We start from the raw sequence: 18,963 nt of genomic DNA, 5'->3' as shown, positions 1-18,963 counted from the left end.
CTAAGACACAGCCTATGTTGGGACTAAAACATGACTAATGAGTTCTAAATCAGGACCAGTTGGGCCTGATCCCGGTCTAAAACAAGACCAGTCTACACCGTTGTATTGTTTAAGAACTAGTTAAATTAGAACATTTGAACTGAACTGGAACTCATATCAAATGTGCCGTGTGAAATAAGTGGAAATGGATTTTCAGATTCAATTCACTCTATTTGAACCTGGCTTTTGTGTGCAATGTGAAGTATTTTCAAATGTGCTGGATAAAAGGTGGACGGAACCTTCACAGCCAGTTCCTTTTTGAGAGTAATAAGTGTTTTATTTGTGTCACAGAGAAGCTGAAGTTCACCCCGACTCCTCAGCCCGTTCAGTGTCTGGAGCTGGACAAAGACATGAGCGTCACGTGTTCTGCCACAGGGAGAGAAAACCCCACCATCCGCTGGACAAAAGCAGGTCTGTACAGAGCGCCACATGCTATTGTGTATGACAGAGCAAAATAAATTGAGTTAGTTTAATTCAATTTATGAGTAAGACTGTCGGTATTTATGCTTTTTTATTTTTATTTTGATCGCTCGGTGGGGAGATTGGATTTGTCCTTTTCTAGTAATTCATTCCAACATTTTCACTTGTTTTTGTGCTACCTTAAGTCTCTAGATCAGTAAGTCCTCGAAGAGCACACATTCTAACTGTAGAGGACTCACTGAAGTGCTCACCTGCATCTTTTAGTGCAAAAGTCCAAATACTTTCCAAATGTGCCTTTCAAGAAGTTTCAAATGTAACCGAATTCAACTACTTTTTACAAGACAAGTTTACATTTTCATTTCCTAAGGTCAGTAAAGGCAAAAGTGCAGGAGCCTTACAATACTTTCCAGAGATGAACTTGCTGAAACTTGCAGTGTCCAAAGCAGAGATGATAAAGTGAATGTTTCTGGTGCGATGTCACTGTCCTGATGCTAAAGATGACAAATTCTGTTTTTGTAAAAAAAAGATGTGTGGGAAAAGATTTATCATTCCCCTCAACCATCTACTGTGTATTTTGACCTTTACTACCAGCCGATCTTCTTTCTTCAAAGCTTTGAATGTAATACTACTTCATTTGACGGAAAACATTCTTAAAGCTAATCAATAACTAATGGTGAAAAAGTAGGATTCACTTTTCTTGATAAAGCATTTTTTTAATTATTATTTACAATTACTAGTCAATAATCACCTAAATATGACTGTTTTATATATAATGTAGTCCCTTTTTTTGCCAGAAAAACTGGTGTAAAACTGTTTGGACGCCATATTATAACAATTATTATTAGTGATTAAATACATCTGTTTGTCTGCTCCATTGATAAAGTTTTTGCAAATTTTTGAACTTATGATGGACGCGTGTCTCTGTCCGTGTTGTAGATGGAGGAGCGTTGCCGCCTCATGTGGAGCAAAAGAACGGCCAGCTTCATTTCTCCAAAGTCAGTCGCAGCGATGCCGGGAACTACACCTGTATCGCCTCCAACCGCCAGCAGGGGGAGATACGAGCACTGGTGGCACTCACAGTGGCAGGTAAAAACTAAAGCATTGTATTTGCTTCTGCTAGCCACATATTCTTCAGATGTATCTTTTAGTAAGTACAAATCTAAAAGTACTGTACTGAAGTAAAATATTTAGGTATCTGTACCGGTACTTTTTTCCCTCACTGCAATTGAGAGCAGGTAGCCGTACTTTTACTCCACTATATTTCTTAACTGGACTGAATAGTAAAATGTACCGGTACCTTCTGTTTTGTTTGAGAGGTTATTTTTTTTTAGCACATTCATGGTCACATTCTGCGTAAATGTTTTGTCTCATAAATATACCTGGTACATGTAAAAAAAGGTCTGGAAAATTCTTTAGCAAAGTCACTTTATATTATTCTTCTATTGTTATAAAAAATCTGTTCAAAATACATTTACAATCTGTACAATACTTCTTAATTTGACTCCTGTACTTCTTCCCCCACTGGCCGCATGGAAATTTGCAAAAGAATAACACTTTTGTCGAGAACGAAGATCCATCATTCTTCTCACTAATATCTTGAGATAGAAAGCAGACCCCCAGTTAATCAAACTTTTATATAGCTTATTTTCCATGTTTTATTGCAAAAAATACCCATTATATTCCAAATCTGAAGCAAATATTGCATTGAGAAATTTGTATTTTTCCTATTTTACCCCCTGGAGAGCATGTAACTGACCATAAAGCACAAAAGAACACTGTATTAGCTGTGAGCGTGTAGTATAACTCCTCTTGTGCGTGTTTGCAGTGTACATCCGCTTCAAAGTGGAGCCGGACAACACCACGGTTTACCAGGGCCACACCGCCATCCTCCACTGCCAGGCCACAGGAGACCCAGAGCCCTACATCCACTGGGTCATCAAAGACAAGCCTCTGGACAGCGTCAGAAACAGAAGGTAAGTCACATCATCGCACTGCAGCATTTTCAATTTGCTTCTAAATTGTTGTATGGATTCAGTTGTAAATCATCAAGACAAAAGTAGGATTTTTTTTTTCAAATTGCGTTTATTGTGTTTCTTCTTCTACACTTTATAATAACTGCACTTTTAAACGCTCCAAATAAGCATGAACAAAGTCTTAATTCATGATGAACAAATGGTTGTATCATTCATTGTGTTTTATATTTTGTTGTAAGTTGTTAATCATGCTTCATTAAGGCTAATTAAGGTGTAAAGCCTTTGATTCAGTAGCACTTTATTCTCTTGGATTGTCTGGATGCTTTTGGGTTGATACAAATTCAAAAAAATTACCTCACAAATGGAGCTCAAGCTGTTTCTGCTGATGGCTTTCAGTCTGAAATGTCTTACCTTAATAAAGGTGTTCCTCAAGGCTCCGTCCTTGGACCACTGTTATTTCCAATTTATATAAACTCAATAATCTAAAACACAGTAGCATCCACTTGTATGTAGATGATGCAATTCTGTACGCAAGCAAACAAGTGAAATGCAAAATATTCAAGAGGAACAAAACTTAATTTAAGATGATTCATGAATTCAAATAAAACAAAATGTATGCCGTTCTATTCGGTGCTAAATCCCAACACGCAGCCTCGATACAAACCACTGAATTGCAGTTGTTCTGTTCAGATTTCAGAAGATGCCGAACGGCTCGCTGCTGATCACGGACGTGAGCGCGGAGGACACGGGCCGATACACGTGTGTGGCGGGAAACAGCTGCAATATCAAAGGCCGCCTGGCTCAGCTCTACGTCGTGGGTGAGTGTGACGGAACAAAGCCGCCCTCACATTCTGCCAAGTCCAGCTGTAAGAGTGGACGACAAGGTGTTAATTATTTACCTGTCCGCCCGCTTGGACAGGTAAATGACTTTGAAACATCAGTCGGGTGAAGATGTGAGCGGACACAAGTTTCGGGCTCTTCTGTTTCTGAGCCATTCGCTTTTATTAGAAGCGTTGTGTTATTTTAGACAACAATTCTTTCTTTTGTACATTGAGACTTTTTAAATACATTAGGTGGAAATATGGAATAAGAACTATGTTAAACCGTAGGCTTCTTGATGGAGAATAATTACAAACACAAGTGTATTGTTGTCCAGTGTGGTAGAACATAATGGAACAAACATGATACATTTAGTCTTATACATAAAGACTCCCATAAAAGGATTTTCAGTATTTATTCTTTAGAACGCAGTTGGAGGGTTTGGAATAGTAATGGAGACAGAGACAACCCAGTGAGATGGGACCTCCAAAACGCTGCATTCACTATTCTTTACATTTTATCTGAAAGCTCTATATGGTTCTGTTTCCTGCCAGATAAACCGATCCACACCCGAGAGAGCGAAGACGAGAAGGCGCCTTACAAAATGATCCAGACCATCGGCCTGTCCGTGGGCGCCGCTGTGGCTTACATCATCATCGTCCTGGGGCTCATGTTTTACTGCAAAAAGAGACGCAGCGCCAAAAGACTCCAGAAGGGCGGCGACAGAGAGGAGCCGGAGATGGAATGCCTCAATGGTGTGTTTTTAGGTTTAACTTTAGGATGAATGTGTGTCAGTGGTTCATGCGCTAAGACTCATAGTGCTGCCGCCATCTAGTGTTCAACTGAAGTACTGAACAGGAATCATTGTATTGACTTGAACTGAAATGTTAGATATCTACTGAAGTAAACCATGTGGTAGTTATTTCGTAAGTTTATTAAGACAGTGGGCTTCAATGAGAGAATGCAATAGATTTTTGAACATTTTATCACCACATTTTACTCTTTGACCAAGCGTTCCCATCCACACACTCGGGGGCTAATAATACTACATAATGTGTTTATTTATTTGCGATAAACCAAGCAGTTACATCGGTATAAACCAGATGCATTGTTTTAAGTGCTAGTTTTCAGCACCTGTCCATAGGAGAGATTTAGTCCAGAGAAGAAATGTTAAAATATCTACATAGTAACAGAGAAACAGAAACGTTGTTTTTGTACATTTGCAATTTTTATTATTATTAGCATCTGAAAATCATTGTAATAATATGCACATGAGTAGGAAAACAATGTGATTAATTAAATATATAAATTGCAGTTGAATGATTAAAAACGTGCGTGTGTGGGAATATATATTGTGAGTTTGAAGGCAGAAGCGACTGATATTTTAAAAGCTAATGGGGATCTCACTGAACTTGACACAACTTTCTTGACCGGCTACGACTGTGTGTATTGTGTGCAGGAGGCGCTGTGCAGCACAACGGCCACACGACGACGGAGATCCAGGAGGAAGTGGCTCTGACCAACATGGGAACTTTAGCCACGACCGAGAAACGCCACAGTCACATCAACAACGACAAACTGCACTTTCCCCGAGCAAACCTGCAAACCATCACCACTTTAGGTACGAACGCAGAGAAACGCTCACATCACCACTTTAGGTACGAACGCAGAGAAACGCTCACATCACCACTTTAGGTACGAACGCAGAGAAACGCTCACATCATCACTTTAGGTACGAACGCAGAGAAACGCTCACATCACCACTTTAGGTACGAACGCAGAGAAACGCTCACATCACCACTTTAGGTAAGAACGCAGAGAAACGCTCACATTACCACTTTAGGTACGAACGCAGAGAAACGCTCACATCACCACTTTAGGTAAGAACGCAGAGAAACGCTCACATTACCACTTTAGGTACGAACGCAGAGAAACGCTCACATCATCACTTTAGGTAAGAACGCAGAGAAACGCTCACATCATCACTTTAGGTAAGAACGCAGAGAAACGCTCACATCACCACTTAAGGTACGAACGCAGAGAAACGCTCACATCATCACTTTAGGTACGAACGCAGAGAAACGCTCACATCATCACTTTAGGTAAGAACGCAGAGAAACGCTCACATCATCACTTTAGGTAAGAACGCAGAGAAACGCTCACATCACCACTTTAGGTAAGAACGCAGAGAAACGCTCACATCACCACTTTAGGTAAGAACGCAGAGAAACGCTCACATCATCACTAGGTAAGAACGCAGAGAAACGCTCACGTCATCACTTTAGGTAAGAACGCAGAGAAACGCTCACATCATCACTTTAGGTAAGAACGCAGAGAAACGCTCACATCATCACTTTAGGTAAGAACGCAGAGAAACGCTCACATCACCACTTAAGGTACGAACGCAGAGAAACGCTCACATCATCACTTTAGGTACGAACGCAGAGAAACGCTCACATCATCACTTTAGGTAAGAACGCAGAGAAACGCTCACATCATCACTTTAGGTAAGAACGCAGAGAAACGCTCACATCACCACTTTAGGTAAGAACGCAGAGAAACGCTCACATCACCACTTTAGGTAAGAACGCAGAGAAACGCTCACATCATCACTAGGTAAGAACGCAGAGAAACGCTCACGTCATCACTTTAGGTAAGAACGCAGAGAAACGCTCACATCACCACTTAAGGTACGAACGCAGAGAAACGCTCACATCATCACTTTAGGTACGAACGCAGAGAAACGCTCACATCATCACTTTAGGTAAGAACGCAGAGAAACGCTCACATCATCACTTTAGGTAAGAACGCAGAGAAACGCTCACATCACCACTTTAGGTAAGAACGCAGAGAAACGCTCACATCACCACTTTAGGTAAGAACGCAGAGAAACGCTCACATCATCACTAGGTAAGAACGCAGAGAAACGCTCACATCATCACTTTAGGTACGAACGCAGAGAAACGCTCACATCATCACTTTAGGTACGAACGCAGAGAAACGCTCACATCATCACTTTAGGTACGAACGCAGAGAAACGCTCACATCATCACTTTAGGTAAGAACGCAGAGAAACGCTCACATCACCACTTTAGGTACGAACGCAGAGAAACGCTCACATCACCACTTTAGGTACGAACGCAGAGAAACGCTCACATCATCACTTAAGGTACGAACGCAGAGAAACGCTCACATCATCACTTTAGGTACGAACGCAGAGAAACGCTCACATCACCACTTTAGGTACGAACGCAGAGAAACGCTCACATCACCACTTTAGGTACGAACGCAGAGAAACGCTCACATCACCACTTTAGGTACGAACACAGAGAAACGCTCACATCACCACTTTAGGTACGAACGCAGAGAAACGCTCACATCACCACTTAAGGTACGAACGCAGAGAAACGCTCACATCATCACTTTAGGTACGAACGCAGAGAAACGCTCACATCATCACTTTAGGTACGAACGCAGAGAAACGCTCACATCACCACTTTAGGTACGAACGCAGAGAAACGCTCACATCACCACTTAAGGTACGAACGCAGAGAAACGCACCGTATTTTCCGGACAATAAGTCGCACCAGCCAAAAAATGCATAATAGAGAAGAAAAAAAAACATAAGTTGCACTGGAGTATGAAATGCGGTTGCAAGTGTGAAAATAACAAATAATATCACATATAAGTCACTCCCGGGTAAAAGTATTTATACATAAGTAGAAGTAGAAGTCGCACCCCGACCAATATTATGAAAAAAATACTTCCCTTGGTAAAGTTCTCTAATATAATCCTAAGAGAGTTTAAAAGGAGAATCTATGGGAGTAGGATTTTTTACAAACATTATTTTTGTTAAAAATAATAATAATTTAAATACCGGTAAGGCTGAGCAAAATAATATGTCTGTTTGCCGTAACCCGACCAACCCGGCGTGAAACTAGCCGACTAAAAAAAAATTATCAGCATTTTGTCGAAAAAACGTCATTCTTTTATTTTTCAATTATTTCGCCAACTCACCGACCCGACTTCCCTTAACCACCATGTTGAATATTTTTATCACGCTTGTTATCCTTACAGCAAAAATAACGCACTGCGCAACGCATGTGCGTCTGCACAGTCATGTGTCTGTAACGAAACAGACGAAACGAAACCACGAGTTAGTGACGACAATTTGTCTTTAACAAGTTGGTTCGGCTCCGTAGGCAACACTCTAGTGTCCATAGGACATGCCAGACTCTGTCAGGGTGTTTTACGCAATGCATTCTGGGATTGACACACGCCCAGTAGCGTCATCACAACAAACATGGCAGCGCCCGTGTCCCCCGCATGTTCCCCCCGCTCGCCTTAGCTACCAAAATAAAGGATAGCGACGTACAAAAGGTCAATTGAAATGTCTTAAAATCGTGAGATTTAGTCTCCCGATTGGGTTGATGGAGACGTTTTCCGTCATTGACTGTTGAAGCCTGACCCCTGGTGGTCACTCTGAGTCAAAAAATTGCAAAATTTTGATCTTTTTTTTTTGCTTTCAAAGTAAAAAAAATAAGAATTTGCCTACCGACCGAGCCACTTGAAAAATGTTCACTCGGGTTACAGCAAACAGACAATTTATTTGGGGTAGCCTAATAGTAATTTAAATAATACAATTTTAAAAGTGATCTTACTTCCCTAACATGCACTAAAAGAACTAGTGAGCAGTGGAAATGGATTTCAAGTACAAACATTTATGTAGTAATTAGTAACATTTATGCTTAAAGTATTACATTTGTGCCTTTATATAATGTGTGGTCGATAGAGCTGTTGTCAACCAAACATAATGTATATTGTGTGTTCAGGAACAGTTATTGAATTAAGAAATTTGCTAGTTTAAGAATTTGCCGGTGAGAATGTTCAGCAATAATGGTTCTTATTCAGGTCACAGGGTGTATAAAGGAAATTAATAATACTGATCATTTTAGAACAAAATAAAGACTTTTTAATCATTCTGTACCAAACTAGAAAAGTGTTTTTTAATCTTACCGTTCGACACATTAACTTTATCAGACTGAATGTTTGATTTCATTAAGATGGCCACATGCTTCAGAAACGTATTAGACAATTAAATTCAACTTTTCAGGTCAGGGTGGTAATAATCATTAAACTATTGAATCTCACAATAATCTTAGCACTTAAATCTGATCCGGACACACCCTCATCTGCAGGTAAAGGCGAGTTTGGCGAGGTGCTTCTGTCCAAGGCCAAAGGCATCGTGGAAGGTGAAGAGGAGACGGTGGTTCTGGTCAAGAGTCTCCAGAGTCGGGACGAGACGCTGCAGCAGGATTTCCGTCGAGAGGCAGAAATGTTCGGGAAACTCAGTCACCCAAACGTGGTCCGCCTGCTGGGACTGAGCAAGGAGACGGAGCCCCACTACATGATCCTGGAGTACTACGACCTGGTAACCACATGTTTACTCTTATGTCATGAAGGACACTATCAGGACAATGATGCGTGTGTGAAATGTAAAGATATATTTACTATAAACTGACTTTGGATCGGTTTCAGCTGCTTTATCAAGTAAAAACGGCAAGACAAATAATAAAAAATGTATTCATTAGTAAGATCATCTGCTTTATAGTACATTTTATTTTTTTAATTTGTTCAGTTCAACACCTAATTATTGTTTGTTTGGAATAAAAAGGAGGGGCATTTTTCAATATTTTTTTTAGAATATTATTATCACTAGAGTAATATTATTATTTCTATTGTACACTCTCTTAATACATTTTCAAGCAAATAAATGTTGGAATATTGTGACTGAAGGCTTCTAGAGAGAGAATATTAACAAAGAAAGTGTATTATTGAGGAAAACCTGAAATTGTTTAGTCAGTTTTTACATTTTAATTTAATAAATCTTCTCTCGTACGTTATTTTCGTATGTGGTTTAGAGTCTGTCTATTTTAATTATCAAAATAACACTACCATAATTTGTCATGGAATAAGATAATATATTCCTTTTATTGTCCACACATGGGGGAAAATGTGTGGACAATAAAAGGAATCATTGCATCTGTAATAATCACAATCAAATGTTAAACTTTGTTTTAGGGAGATCTCAAGCAGTTCCTCAGAATCTCAAAGAGCAAAGACGACGAGGTCAAAACGCAGCCTCTCAGCACCAAGACCAAAGTAAGTGTGAACGTTATGGTCCTGGAGTCACCACAAAAACACTACAAATGATGAATATGACAAATCGCCCACGTGCTGTGCTCATTCTTTGAAGGGCATTATGCTTTGAAAGTTTTTAATAATATTAGAATATCATTTCAAACTTGATTTTGAGATTAGAAATAACCTCTATTATTATTATTATTATTTTTAATTTAAACATTTTTCTTGCCCGTAGACTTCATACACGGTACACACGGTAGTTGTAGCTTGAAATGGAAGGGGACAGACATTCGGCAAATGTCGAGGGCTGGACGCCGCACTGGCAACAACCACACATGTGCAACACCCTTATCCAGTGCGCCATCAACACAATGTCTGACTGTCATTTTCAATCGATTCTTGGTCCAGTTAGTATCTAGTTTTAGGACTGATGGTAATAACTGCTTCTGATGTTGACAACCTCAATCATTTTGTATTTTTAATTCAATATCCAAAAAGAAAACCATTGCTATATGTAATGTTTTATGTTGAGGCAAAGGTCAGGCCAGGTTTATGTCATACTTTGAACATCAGGGTTACTGTTGTCAGCATTTTATCAGTGAATTAATTGTTCATTCTCTTAATTCCTCGTCACTGTAAGATGTGGTTCAAATTCCAAAGCACAAGGCAAGGAACACAAAAAAGTTCTCAAACTGCTAATTGCTAACAGCTCTCCCTGGAATTAGGTTGCCATGCCGACCGCATTCACACTGCTCCTCAGCTTTTTTCCTGCTCATATGATGTTTGTACAGTCTCTAGTTCCGCTGTATTTGAAGAGGCCGCAAGGGTTCGATTGCCTTGTGGACCTTTTGTGGGGTCGGGTGCGATTGGCTTTGTCCCGCACACGTTTTAATAGTAATTCCTCGTTCTTTTCCTTTCCCACAGGTTTCCATCTGTGCCCAGGTGGCTCACGGCATGGAGCATCTGTCCAATCACCGCTTTGTGCACAAAGACCTGGCCGCCCGAAACTGCCTCATCAACAGCCAGCGCCGCGTCAAGGTCTCTGCACTGAGCCTCAGCAAAGACGTCTACAACAGGTACACGCACTATGTTGATTGTTCATTTTGTTCATTTTATTCATTTTATTCATTTTATTCATTTTATTCATTTTATTCATTTTATTCATTTTATTCATTTTATTTTATTTATTTATATTTATATTTATTTATATTCATTTTATTGTATTTAATTTATTGCATGTTTTTTACTTTGCACAAGTGGGGACATTTTAATTTTTCTTTATACTATAATTTTTAAGCTGTAGAGAGTTGAATAAGTAACATTATAGTTTTTTAATTCTGCTATTGATTGATTGCAGTGCATGGTTTTTGACAATATTGTACATTTTAAACTCATTTATGGGGATTATTCTGCTTCTAGGTGATACATTATTATTCCAAGTACCCAGTTAGTCTGAGTTAATCATCTTTATCATTGCGTGGTGTACGATCTGTCACTGTGCAGAGGTCTTTGTGTACATTCATTCTTTTATCTGTATTCATTCATGTTCTTATGAAGCAGTCTTTGCACATCTCTAGTATTCCAGCGTCTACATCCCCCGTGTTGTCGTTGCAGTGAGTACTATCACTACAGACAGGCGTGGATCCCCCTCAGATGGCTGCCCTCCGAGTCCGTGTTCGAGGACGATTTCTCCACAAAGTCGGACGTCTGGGCCTTTGGAGTTCTCATGTGGGAAGTGTTCAGTCTCGGCGAAATGCCCCACGCCAAACTCGGCGACGACGAGGTGCTCGAAGGTCAGTATCAGGAACTGGAAGCAAGCTTTATATCAAAATGTAGATAATATCCTGATTGTTAGTTTGAAGATATATATTACATTTTAATACGGCATATGTAATTTATTGTTAAAAAAATGCTTCAAAAAGAGCTGATTAATATTAAAAATGACATGTTTTGTTGTACATTTTCAAACAATGATAAAAGGTGATATTTCTGCACTTTTGTGATTTATTTTAAAGACGTTTCACATTTGTCTGATTCTCCCAAAAAATTCCAAAATATTGATTTTTGCCAAGCTCGATAGATCCAATTAAAATGTTTAAACATGTGTCTTTGCTCTGCTTACCTAACTTTAATATTCCTACTTTTAATATACTACTTTCACGCTAGTATTTATATTTATTTAGACATCAATAAGCTGTAAGAAAGTACTACAAATCATTATTCTTTATGCGTTTCATACATTGTGTTAAAAAGTGTATGTATTTTGTTACATTTGCTGTCATTATTTATTCTCTTCTGCTGTGCACAATTACTAAAGTAAATAATTGACCTGTCCTCAATATAAAATAACTAGTTTTTAATGAAAATCGTGACAAAATGTATTACTTCATTGATATAATACATTTTATTTAATAATGATACAACACAGACACACACACACACACATGTCACTCTAATCATGCAGTGATTAAGAGTCCCAGATGGAGCCGTGCAATTAATAACACATTTTAACAAAATTGAGATCCAGTGTGAATATTATTGATTAGAAATGATCAGTCGAGATGTCAACAGAAATTAGACTTCTTTGGTACGGTCTGTCTTGTTTAATTTCATGAATTTAACATTGAAAGGCATTTTAGTGTTTTCGTTTAGTCAATTATTAAACTGAACAAGCAATTCTAGGGAAAATGTGTTTATTTTCTCGGTCCTACCTAGCTTTTGTCGGCAGATTTATTTATTATCTGTTGTAATGAACATGCTTTTTATGGATGAACATGTGTCTGCAAACAAAAAAACAAAGTGCTTAGGCTTTGTTTGTCTGAGACTGGCTGAACACGACCCGCACCGTGGCGACCGCAGCGTTAGAAGCTGTAAAACATCTTTTGTTTTCTCTGTCGTTTCCAGGTCTGAAGTCTGGAAAGCTGAAGCTGCCCGTCCCCGATGGCTGCCCGTCCAGAATCTACAAACTCATGCTGCGCTGCTGGGCCCCGAGCCTGAAAGAGCGTCCCTCCTTCACCGACATCGTCCACACTCTGGGAGACGTACCCTCTGACAGCAAAGTCTGAACGGGACGCCCACCGCCGCCTCCTTTCCCCCTAAACACTATATATATGAAAAAGAAAAAGACTCCATGCTGGATTATTATTACTCTACACATTTCAGGGAAGACGGTTGAGGAGAAGACACTTTTTTTTTTATATATATGCATTTCAATTGTGAGACTTTTGCCTTAACCACAGCGCGAATGACCCTATTTAAGACTGTGGTCGTTCTGACCCCGCCCGCCTCCCTGATGTCGTCCCGTAGACATCGATTTGCATTTTCGGAGCCTCGCGACCTCGGTGCCTACTCTTTTTTTTCAACCCGCGAAAGACCTACGACTGTCGACGGCGTGTTTTCAAATGGTCTGAAGCCCGTCGAAAAAAGGACAAACTCGCTCACAATCAACGAAAAGGTGCTTTTTAAGTGACTTCAATGAAGCCCCGTCGAGTCGCAGCATCGACTTCCATCTCACTGCATCGCGGGACCAAGCATGGCTCTCCAAAGTTTTGATTTCCGTGCCACCAAATGTTACAAATGTAGGAGTGTGCGGGGTTGGCTCAAAGGTGAGGTCATTTCCTGAATGTTACAGTGGCTCATGAGGGACACAAATAAAAAGATGGTGTTTGTTTGTAGAGGAAAGAGAGGCCGTGCCAGAATGGGCTTTGTATACTTTTGAAGAGTGTGTTGTATTAACTGAGAAGCTTTTCAGGCACTAAATGTAAATGGGTAAAAATGCCCTTAAATTCGCGTTTAGACGTTCAATCCAAAACTGCTCTACTTGTCCTCTAAAGTAAATCTGCATGTTACAGCCAATATACTGATGTGATGGACTGATCTGGCTTTTATTTTGAATCATATTTTATACTTGAAAGAAACAAAGCATTTTTTAAACAAAATATCGACTTTACTGTATGTGCAAAATTAGTTTAAAAAAATTGTATATATCTGCAGGATTTGATTACTTTAAAGCAGTAAAGTTATGGTCTGGCCTAAAAACATTTCTGAATCGAACCCAATTATAAAACATTTTCCATAAAGCAGATGAAGCTATAATTTTGGTCATGTTTGGTGAAAACAACAATTTGACACACAAATTTGTCAGATAAAGAGAAGATAAACATTGAAAATATGTCATTAGTGGAAGTGGTTTTGGACTGTTTGTGGTAAATGGGCTGAAGCTCGTCACTGTGTGTTAAACATGTTTTCTTGAGTGGTCCAGTCACTTTCTCTGTGATCCAGGGTTTTACCGGACCATTGTCACTACAGGCAATGTGTACATATATACTATAGAAGCCATGCACTAATTTCACTTGAATACCCTTTTATCACATCACATTGTAGAAGGATTGACAGGCGCCTGAATATTTATGAAGAAGGTCCTGTCTATTTTAGCTAATACAAAAACAAGGTACTTCTGGGGCTGTTATTTCTATGAATCACCTCAGAATCCCATCAACAATCCAAACTATGTCAAAATGCAAATGTCAAAAAGAGACTTTGAAGTGCCTAGAAAATGAAGGATTTTGCCCTTTTGTATGTGTATCTAATGAAATGGCCTTTTGTTTTTTTTGGACTTTTTTTATACGTTGTTTTTAGTGTAATGTTTTTTGAGTTTTTTACAAATGCTAGGCACTCACACCTAGACCTCTTTTTTAATCTGCTTCATCAAATGTCCACAGTAACCTGATATATTCAAAAGTATACATGCTGCTGTCAATAAAGGATCACAGTGTTTTTACAAGTCGTGTCATTGAATCATTGAGAATATTTTTAGTAATCAAATAATCATTGTGTGGACGATACGGACTCCAAAACATGTCACGTGCTTAGAGGAGAGGTTTTACGACTCGGGCAAAGCAAGAACGACTTCAAAAAGACGTGTAAAACCTGTACGTTTATGTTTTTGATCAAACATTGATTCATTTCTAAATAAACTGTCCTCCTTTGCTTCATCTTGGTCAAATTTATTTAATTTGACCTCTTTGCTATTTATTGTCCTCTTTGCTTCTTACCTCCGTAAATGACCTTTTTGGTCATTGTTTTTTTATAAGTCTCCTTGACATTGCGGCGTATTCACTTTCCCGCCTCTGCTTGCGTCTCCTGAAATGTCAAAATTAAGGAAAAGATCCAATACTTGATATCAATTTCAATAATGATGATAAAAACTATATTTTCTGAAAAAGTATTTTTTTTTATTTAGAAACTGGTCCAAAGAAATCCACTGAGGCATTTTCATGTAATTGCAAATAATGTTAGTGTTTATTTTTTTTTATTTTTTTTAAGATTACTAGTTCTGATATAGATCCATTATTTTTTTCAGTATAGTTTCTGAGTAAATTATGATCTACTTCCGGTACTAGTTAAAGTATTAATATCTTGGTAATGTTTTTTTTTGACTACCAAGAGAACGTCAACATTGGGCTGACAGTGGCTCATGTGGTGGTCCTGTAACTGAAGATTGTGTATTTATCTAGTGCACGTTGAAATGTTTGATTATTTTAGTGGAGACACCAGATCATTTTATGTTCAGTTCAGTTACGAGTTCAGATTGAGAAATTCAGTCGTGTCTGTTAAAACCTTAAACGTACAACTTCATCCTACAACTTATAGAATAAAAACAACAAATCTACCACTTTCTCCACAATGTTCCAAATTCATGACTCGGATTTTCTATGTTATGCTTTAATCTGTTTTTTACTATTTGTGGCTTTAAAGTGAGTTAAATTGCATTGATGTAGGATTCCACTAGAGGGCGCTGTTGTATTGCGTACACGGGCTGCAAAGTTGATTTCCTTGGCTACATTTCATCTGGCAACTCACATCATTTTGTACAAATGCCTATATTTCCTTGCCAAATCAGACTTGTTTTCTCTTGCCCTGAAGTGTGTTATGAATAAAATGTCCTTAATGCCACACAGACCAAAGAAGAGCCCAGCGCATGTGTTTCAAACGTGAAATGTATTGAATCATTTTAACTCAGCATATGTATGGAAATAAGGCTGATTGTAAATGTTTATATAAGGTCTTTTTGAGTTCAAATATAATGACTTGCAAAGATGTAGGCTATATACATTCGCAGTGTATAGATTGTTGCATGCACATAAAATAGTGCTATAGCAGAAGTCACTTATAGGTTAAATTCAAATGTAGCAGCGACAGAGCAATCAAACTCTAGCTTAAATGAATTGTATGGTTTGATTAGTCTGTGTTGGTAATAATTATGTCCATAGTAGAACATCCTGGCTTCAATTAACCAAATTATGACAGTAGTTCTTAAACTTTTCACACCAATAACTTATCTCAATATGTTGTCTTCTTCTACAAGTCAAACATAGTCTATATTATTGGACTATTCTGGGTCTAAACTTGAGCTAAACCAGGTCTAAAAAGGAACTATACAATTGCTAAATCCTATTCTGAATCAGGAAAACTAGACTAGACTTTAGACTTTATTGTCCCTGATATGGGAGATTATTCTTCACCAACACAGAACTGGATGACAGACAAAAAAACGAGCAAAACAACAACAATAGACACAGAACAGAGTGCAATCTCTTGGGCCTGTTGTGATGGCCGAGGGAATCAGACCAACCAAAGAGGTCATGTACCTGGAGGTAATAAAATATTGCACAGCGGTTCAGTTGAGGATGTGACACGTGCTTTGCTATATTGCTCTGCCAATAACACCTCGGATGGAAGCATCAGGTCTATATGATGTGTTCCATCCTGTTAACGGTTTCAAACACACAAACGAGGCTGTCATCTTGTGTGAGACGTGAGATTTGTCATTATAGTTTTGATTCAACGTTTGTGAGTCAGACAGCCGTTTTCTTAAAGACTAGAGAAATGTAAAGGTCAAAATAAACAAAGCTTGGTAATCATGCAGAGAAAATAAATTTGTTTTTCCAGTACACGGCGTAATTATTTCATTTTTTTTGTATTCAAACATGGTAAAATGCACTTTTAGAGGGCCTCGCTTTATTATAACCATAGCTATGTGCAAATTATTATGTTAATTCATTTATTGTTTTTCTGAGCTGTTTGTAATAAAGCATCTCCCAAAGTCTGCAGCAGTGTGGCCCCTTTATTAATCTGAAAATCCCTGGGGGCCACTCTGCATAATGTTTTCCAGTTTGCGTTATACAAATAGCCTACATATGAATGTTGGCTCATACTATTGATTCACAGTAAGATAGTAAATGTAAACAAATGCTATAGCCTGTACTTTTCCCCAGTGTGTTGGGACCACCAGAGTTTGGTCATGTAATAATTAGCCATTTTTGAGGGTCCCAAACAAACATCTGAACCAGAAAAGTTCCAAAAAACGACAATGGACATTGTTGACATGAACTTTATTTTGCAGCTCTATTTTCTGTAGTTGCATGGTGTGCCACTACATCTTTTAAACAACATAAATGCTTAAACAAAACAAAAATATAACAAAACCTATTATATGCAATGTTGGTGGTAAATAACATTTATTTCGTTTTGTGGACAGCCTTGGAAAGGGCCCCTGCAGTGCCACTATGTCTGCTTTATGAGAGCTCATACGGCCTATCCTGTTACATTGATTTTGCATTAGTGCCCTCCCACACTTAACCCCTAATAGTTTCACTACTTCACCATTTAACCACGCGCCTTTACGTGCGCAGTCACGCGTTTTACACACCGCAGAGAAGTTGCGTTTCTCATGCCCCCTGCGTGCCCCTCAGCCGCGCGCGCGCCACGCTTTTTTAGTTTACAATGACGTTTCGACGGCAGCGCAACCATCTTGGTATCCCGAAAGTCCCGCCTCCTGACCAATCAGAGCGCTCCCCGGATGCCCCACAGCCAATCGGCACGCATCGTTGTGACTCACCAAATAAGGAGAGACAGCGCCATATAAGGAAACGTTGTAGCTCTTTATAAGGAGAAAAGTAGACCCGGGTCGCACGTATTCATGCGCGGTGGAAAGCGTTGACGAGAATTAAAGTCGTTTTCCGATTTTGCCACGAGTCAAAACATCACAATACCGCGTTAGAATTGACGATGGATTTATGTAACGCGGCGGTGTCGGGTTGAAGTGTTGTTTCACGGTAGAACGGCGGACTGTCTGACGAGGCGGACGCGCACCGTGACGGTCCTTCGCGTTTTCCTTTTTGAGAATGTGCCGTGAGTGTTTTGGCGATAGAGGAGGAGGGTGAGCCAAACCGAGCGGGGCGGAAGGGTCTTGGGGGCAGCATCACTTTCCAAACTTTGTCGGCGATTTCCTGAAGTCTCTCGCGTCTGTTTTGTTTACGGTTTTTGCGCGGCCCGGCGTGTATGCAACCGCGCCGACACTCGCCACGCAGCGTGCACCATCTTTCCGGTCGGTGCGCGCGTTCCGAACTAGTATGTTACCGAGCCAAATCGGGTCGGCACCGGCTGGAAACGGGTCCGCATCGGGTCGGGGGATCGTAGGACACGGTGGCGGGAGCGGGGTTCGTCCCGTGCTGGTCCGAGCGGGGCACGTGGGCTACGACGGGGACAGGGACGCCGTGGTCGGAATGCTCGGGGGTGCGAGGGGCGCTAGACCACCACCGCCGGGGAACGGAACCGGCGGCGTGACACAGCTGCAGTCGGCCAACGCGGTGGGCTTGACTGCGGCAGGCGGCGGCGGCGGAGGAGGAGGAGGAGTGGTCCTGGCCCAGGGAGCCGCGGGCCGGTTCGACCACGACAGAGGGGACCCCCTGTGCAGCGGCTCGGACAACGACTCGGACTCCGTGGACGACGAGGACTCCGTGGTGGGGTCGCTCGGGGACAGTAGGCGAGGGGTCAAGCGGGAGAGGGACATGGTGGAGGCGGCGGTGGCGGGCGGTCAGGAGGTCGGCGTCCCCGCTGGAGCGTACGGCATGGTCAGCGCCGGGGGAGTCGCGGGGGCCAAGCCGGGGAAGAAGACACGTGGACGCGTCAAGATCAAGATGGAATTTATTGACAACAAGCTGAGGCGCTACACCACCTTCAGCAAGAGGAAGACGGGCATCATGAAGAAGGTGGGTTTGAGGGAGAGTTTCTGGAGCTGGTCCAGTGACAAAAAAAGCATCTAATTTTAAAGGCTTTTCGTGCTGTCATGTGTTATTGCACTTTATTGCACTTTGTAAACTGCAGCCTGGACTGTTGCATGCGCTGCACACGAGGCTGGACTAGTTTCTGTATAATGTTCTTCTTGCTAAAGCTAATAATAACATCACTTTCAACAGCTTTTTTCACAGCTTTATTCCAGGTGAAATATCAAAATACTGTGAGATTAAATGTGAAGATACAGTATTGATGTTATGTTCAGAGGAAGATGACTTGTTTATGCAGTACTTTTGACATGTGCATTGTTTTGATGATTAAAATGGGTGTTTAGTTTGTCCCTCACAACGTCATACACGCCTCGCGATGCAATAACACCGTGATTTTGTGAGACGATACATTGTACGTGATATACCGCGATGTTTCACAAATTAAAAACGATAATTTGTCCAATGTACTGCATAAAGAAATGTGCTTTCTCTAAACAAGC

General features: G+C 40.3%; 2 protein-coding genes across 8 annotated transcripts in view; both read left to right on the top strand.

The window, feature by feature from the left end:
- The window catches only part of ptk7b (protein tyrosine kinase 7b), a 135,556-nt gene extending 121,384 nt beyond the window's left edge, over positions 1–14,172 (top strand). Inside the window, exons 10-20 of the mRNA XM_072436615.1 lie at positions 331–450; positions 1,396–1,545; positions 2,285–2,432; positions 3,123–3,250; positions 3,806–4,006; positions 4,711–4,872; positions 8,450–8,682; positions 9,333–9,413; positions 10,320–10,471; positions 11,010–11,188; positions 12,300–14,172. Coding sequence (XP_072292716.1) covers positions 331–450; positions 1,396–1,545; positions 2,285–2,432; positions 3,123–3,250; positions 3,806–4,006; positions 4,711–4,872; positions 8,450–8,682; positions 9,333–9,413; positions 10,320–10,471; positions 11,010–11,188; positions 12,300–12,460 — 1,715 coding nt within the window. The 3' untranslated portion in view covers positions 12,461–14,172. The remainder of the gene's footprint in view (positions 1–330; positions 451–1,395; positions 1,546–2,284; positions 2,433–3,122; positions 3,251–3,805; positions 4,007–4,710; positions 4,873–8,449; positions 8,683–9,332; positions 9,414–10,319; positions 10,472–11,009; positions 11,189–12,299) is intronic.
- A 3,380-nt stretch (positions 14,173–17,552) lies between these two features.
- The window catches only part of srfb (serum response factor b), a 47,896-nt gene continuing 46,485 nt past the window's right edge, over positions 17,553–18,963 (top strand). For 2 of the 7 annotated variants that reach the window (XM_072436587.1, XM_072436589.1), the window contains exon 1: positions 17,553–18,448. In XM_072436587.1, coding sequence (XP_072292688.1) covers positions 17,810–18,448 — 639 coding nt within the window. In that variant the 5' untranslated portion in view covers positions 17,553–17,809. The remainder of the gene's footprint in view (positions 18,449–18,963) is intronic. The other 5 variants (XM_072436592.1, XM_072436586.1, XM_072436593.1 and 2 more) reach the window with 3 other exon arrangements.

Source organism: Eucyclogobius newberryi, unplaced genomic scaffold (assembly GCF_026437365.1).
Source record: "Eucyclogobius newberryi isolate DKJ021-1_F unplaced genomic scaffold, fEucNew1.0.hap1 SCAF_8, whole genome shotgun sequence".
Classification (NCBI taxonomy): domain Eukaryota; kingdom Metazoa; phylum Chordata; class Actinopteri; order Gobiiformes; family Gobiidae; genus Eucyclogobius; species Eucyclogobius newberryi.
Note: the sequence above shows the minus strand (reverse complement) of the source record. Positions and strands in the feature narration are given on the sequence as shown.